We start from the raw sequence: 4,712 nt of genomic DNA on the forward strand, positions 1-4,712 counted from the left end.
TTAATCTCAAAATGTTTTTCTTCATTCTCAAATAAAATTGTTCTCAACATAAAAAAAAAGAACACATTTCAAGCTTCGTTTTCTGCCAGACGCGTTCGTGTTTTAATCTTAATTCTTTTAATATTAACATGTTTTGTTTTTCTTTTTTTTTTTCTCAAATTTATTTAGTGTTATTATTCTTTGTCATTATTAAAAAAAAGAAAAGCTCAACATTTTCTTTTACGGATTAAAGTAAATAGAAATGTTGAGCATTTTAGTTTTTTGTTTTGTATTCTCTAAAAAAAAATGCTTTACTTCCTTTACTTAAAATGTTTTCTTCTTAACTTTTTATTTATTTTTAATCTTTTTTTAATCTCAAAATGTTTTTCTTCATTCTCAAATAAAATTGTTCTTAAGATTTTTACTTAAAACGAAGCTTGAAAATTGTCTTTATCTACATCTCGAGGTTTTCTAGCAGGACGTTCTGCTGACATTCTGCTGACGTTCTCTCCGTCTGCTTCCACAGAACATCGACTTCCCGCTGCCGTGCCCGTTGGAGGTCTTTGAGATGCTGGTGGTCCCGGAGCAGACCTACCCTCTGATCTGCGTGGCGGTCAGCAAAGGAACCGAGCTCAGCCAGGTGGTCCGGTTCGGAACCGTCAACCCGAACTCTACCTCCTCCTGGTTCACGGAAGCAAGTGAGGACCGGTTCTGTTAGAGGGTGCTTAGAAGTGTGAGAGAGAGAAATATACTTCTATACAACCAGAGGAGTCGCCCCCTGGTGGTCAGGAGAGAGAATGCAGCTTTAACACATGAAGCACAGACTTCTATACAACCAGAAGAGTCTCCCCCTGGTGGTCAGGAGAGAGAATGCAGCTTTAACACATGAAGCACAGACTTCTATACAACCAGAGGAGTCGCCCCCTGGTGGTCAGGAGAGAGAATGCAGCTTTAACACATGAAGCATAGACTTCTATACAACCAGAGGAGTCGCCCCCTGGTGGTCAGGAGAGAGAATGCAGCTTTAACACATGAAGCATAGACTTCTATACAACCAGAGGAGTCGCCCCCTGGTGGTCAGGAGAGAGAATGCAGCTTCAACACATGAAGAGTTGCTCTTACACTTAAACTGACGTTGATTCTTTTCTGTGTCTAAACGTCCACAGCAGTTCTTCTTGTGTAGTAATACACTGCAGCGCGTCACACAAACACACTTTGAACACCTGAACTGTCCCTTTAATCTGTTAAACTAGCGTGTGTCCCACATGGCGTGACGCTGTCGTCTCTCCCTACAGACACGCCTCAGACCTGTGTGATCCACGTCACTCAGCTGGAGAGAGACACCATCCTGGTCTGCCTGGACCGTGAGTCACTGCTGTCCACGCCGTTCACACCACGCCGTGCCGCTTTTACTGTGATGATTTACCACCTCCTCTCCCTCTCTCTCCCCTCTCCCTCTCTCTCCCCCTCACAGGGAGTATAAAGATCGTGAACCTCCAGGGCCGGTTGAAATCCAGCAGGAAGTTGTCAGCTGAGCTCACCTTCAACTTCCAGATCGAAGCTACGGGTAAAGAGCCACACGTAGTTTAAATCGCATGAAAAGAACCCGCGACCTAAACCAAGAGACCCAAACGTCTTTACCGATGCCTGTTGCCACGCGTCGTGCATAACGTGTGGTTCTGGTTCTGGTTCCAGTGTGTCTGCAGGACAGCGTTCTGGCCTTCTGGAGGCACGGCATGCAGGGACGCAGCTTCAAGACCAACGAGGTGGGATTCAACCCCACAACACGAGAACAGTCAAAGTGTCCGTAGAGAACCGCTGCTGGTTGAAGTTGTGTTCAGGAGCATACGTGTAAAATATTATATATCCACGCTCCGCTGATCGATCATGTGTTGGTCCTTCAGTTTGAAAACACGCTGAAATAGACGACGCCCTCTTTTCTCATTAGAGGAGATAAATATTCCATTCGTTTTTTTATAGGTTTTTTTTCTGGTGTTTACACTCGACGTCATGAACGTACACGTTTAAAACAAAATATATATTTATCTATAAATATTACGTATATATTTATTCATAAATATAACATAAATTTATATATATTTATAAATACATATTTATTTATAAATAAATACATGTGTATATATATAATATTAATATATATATAATATATTAATATTAATTATAATATAATAATTCTGGTGTTTACACTTGACGTCATGAATGTACACGTATACAAAATTATATATATATATCTATAAATATTATATATATATTTATTCATAAATACATTTATATTAATATATATATATATATTTATTAATATTTATATATTTTTCAAAGACAGAGTTTTATTTAGAATTTTATTTAGTTTCTGTTTGAACGATCAGTAAAATGATGTTTTCTGGTCTCACGTTCATCAGATCACGCAGGAGATCTCTGACAGCACACGCATCTTCAGACTACTGGGCTCAGACAGGTGAGAACACACACACTCACGTAAACACATACACACACACACACACACACACACACACGTCTCTGCTAACACCCTCTCTGATGTCTCACCACTGAAGACGTACCGACTGTAGAGATCCAGAGACCGAGAGAGGCCTCGCTCTGCCCAGGTACACTCGCTGCTCTAAGCCCCGCCTCCTTTCTGTCAGGGACTCCCCGACGTCTCTGATGTTGTCTCTCATGTCTCTGACGTCTCGGATGTCTCTGGCGTCTCTGATCGGGAGCTTCCTAACGCTGTGGGACGGGGAGAGGGTTTGACGGGGTTCTAGCAAAGACCCCAAAATCATCTTCTGGTTCTTCTGTTCGGCCGGGAAACACAAATTAAGAAATGCACAATTACAAAAGAATTACACACGTCGTGGCTGTGAGCTGCGTTGATGTTGACTGGATGATTTTGGGGTTTTTTATTGTCTCATTTTAAATGTGAAGACGTGGGAATGTGTGTTTAAGAATCCTTCCATATGACAGAGTGGGGACCGGGTCCTGTGTGGGTCTGTGTTTAAGGGGACCGGGTCCTGTGTGGGTCTGTGTTTAAGGGGACCGGGTCCTGTGTGGGTCTGTGTTTAAGGGGACTGGGACTAGTGTGACCTTGAACTAAGCAGTGTGTGTGTGTGTCTGTGTGTGCGTGTCTGTGTGTGCGTGTGTGTGTGTGTGTGTGTGTGTCTGTGTGTGTGTCTGTCTGTGCGTGTGTGTGTGTGTGTGTGTGTGTGTGTGTGTGTGTGTGTGTTTGTGTTTGTGTTGCAGGGTGGTGGTCCTGGAGAGCCGGCCGACAGACAACCCTACAGCCCACAGCAACCTCTACATCCTGGCAGGCCATGAAAACAGCTACTGAGAGACACACACACACACACACACACACGTTAACACACTCTCTACCACCACTAATGCAACACAGGGGAGTGAGACACACACACACTCACTCAGCCCAAACTTTACCGCTGACCTCCCGTGTGCCGGAGCACATGTGGGCTCTCGGTCGTTTTGTTTTTTAAGTAAATAAAAGCCGCGCCGCGGTGCTTCCTGTGTTTTAGTTTAGCGTCGTAGTTGGAGGCGGGGCTTAGAAACCGCTGGTCTGAGGTCAGCCGGGAGTCCTTCCTGATTCCATCCCACCTCTCCCTCCTGCACAGAGGTCCGACACTACTTCTACTACGAGTCCTCCACGTACTACTACTACTACTGCTATGCCATGCTATGCTATGCTATGCTACATGCTACGTGCGCTAAAGCTTCACTGAAGAGCACAGAAGTCCTTCAGCGTCTCCTCCCTCCTCCCTTTTTACTTTATTTTTAAACTACACCTTTATTTATTGTGGCATGATGTAACTTTAACAACCAGGATGGCGTTCCTGTTTTTATTTGTTTTTTTGTTTTTTTTAAGGATAAACAGTAAGAAGCTTGTAGCCACCTCCGCTAGCTAGCATCGACACGTCACCACACAAAGTGCTTAATCGACCTCCTATTTAATTGTTGTAAATATAAATGTAGTATTTTTTTGACAGAGATGAACACTAAAAAAAGACGTGTAGGTCACGGGGAGGAGTGAAGCCCACTTCCTGGTTCTCCCCGATCATGTGACGCGGGTCAGGAAGCAGAGACCCGTGAAGACGCAGCGACGGTTACAGGGCTCAGTCTGTCGGTTTGTTTTGATCCCTCCTTTTTTTTTTTTTAGTTTGCTACTTTTGTTTTCATTTCTTTTTTTTATTGAACCACTGGTGTTACAAATTTGCACAGAGAAAAAGGTATTTAACAAGCAAATGTGATGTCATTATAATATATGACCGTGTGTGTGTGTGTGTGTGTGTGTGTGTGTGTGTAGAATATGCAGTCACATACGGATCTGGTCTTTAACGAGTGACGGTTGAAAAGAGCACCAACGGAATATTAATACCCAATTTTAAAAACATGGATTCACACGGAAGGAAATAAAATAATTTATATTTATTCAGAAGATCTTTTTGATGAACGAGTACGGAAGCCAAGAGACGCAGAAAAGGAAACTAATCCGTTTTTGAATTTGTCTAAAATATATTACAGGTGAAAAATAAACATAATTGAGTTGTAGTTGTAATGCTGGTTTTGGCCACAAGAGGCAGAAGCACAGCACTGAGGGACTAAAAGGTCGTGTCTTTCTTTCAGGTGCGTTTCAAATTCTCCTGAAATTAAAAAAGAAATGCTTTAAATACTTTTTAGAACAATTTATATCACAACAATAAACACTT

The 4,712-nt window shown here is 42.5% G+C and overlaps 1 protein-coding gene across 1 annotated transcript in view; it reads left to right on the forward strand.

The window, feature by feature from the left end:
• The window catches only part of LOC306747237 (mitogen-activated protein kinase kinase kinase kinase 3-like), a 26,470-nt gene extending 22,645 nt beyond the window's left edge, over nucleotides 1-3,825 (forward strand). Inside the window, exons 28-34 of the mRNA XM_079230275.1 lie at nucleotides 506-677; nucleotides 1,275-1,343; nucleotides 1,454-1,546; nucleotides 1,675-1,745; nucleotides 2,400-2,455; nucleotides 2,553-2,603; nucleotides 3,238-3,825. Coding sequence (XP_079086401.1) covers nucleotides 506-677; nucleotides 1,275-1,343; nucleotides 1,454-1,546; nucleotides 1,675-1,745; nucleotides 2,400-2,455; nucleotides 2,553-2,603; nucleotides 3,238-3,325 — 600 coding nt within the window. The 3' untranslated portion in view covers nucleotides 3,326-3,825. The remainder of the gene's footprint in view (nucleotides 1-505; nucleotides 678-1,274; nucleotides 1,344-1,453; nucleotides 1,547-1,674; nucleotides 1,746-2,399; nucleotides 2,456-2,552; nucleotides 2,604-3,237) is intronic.
• Nucleotides 3,826-4,712: the final 887 nt, after the last annotated feature.

The sequence above is a fragment of the Taurulus bubalis genome, assembly GCF_910589615.1.
Source record: "Taurulus bubalis genome assembly, chromosome: 14".
Classification (NCBI taxonomy): Eukaryota; Metazoa; Chordata; class Actinopteri; order Perciformes; family Cottidae; genus Taurulus; species Taurulus bubalis.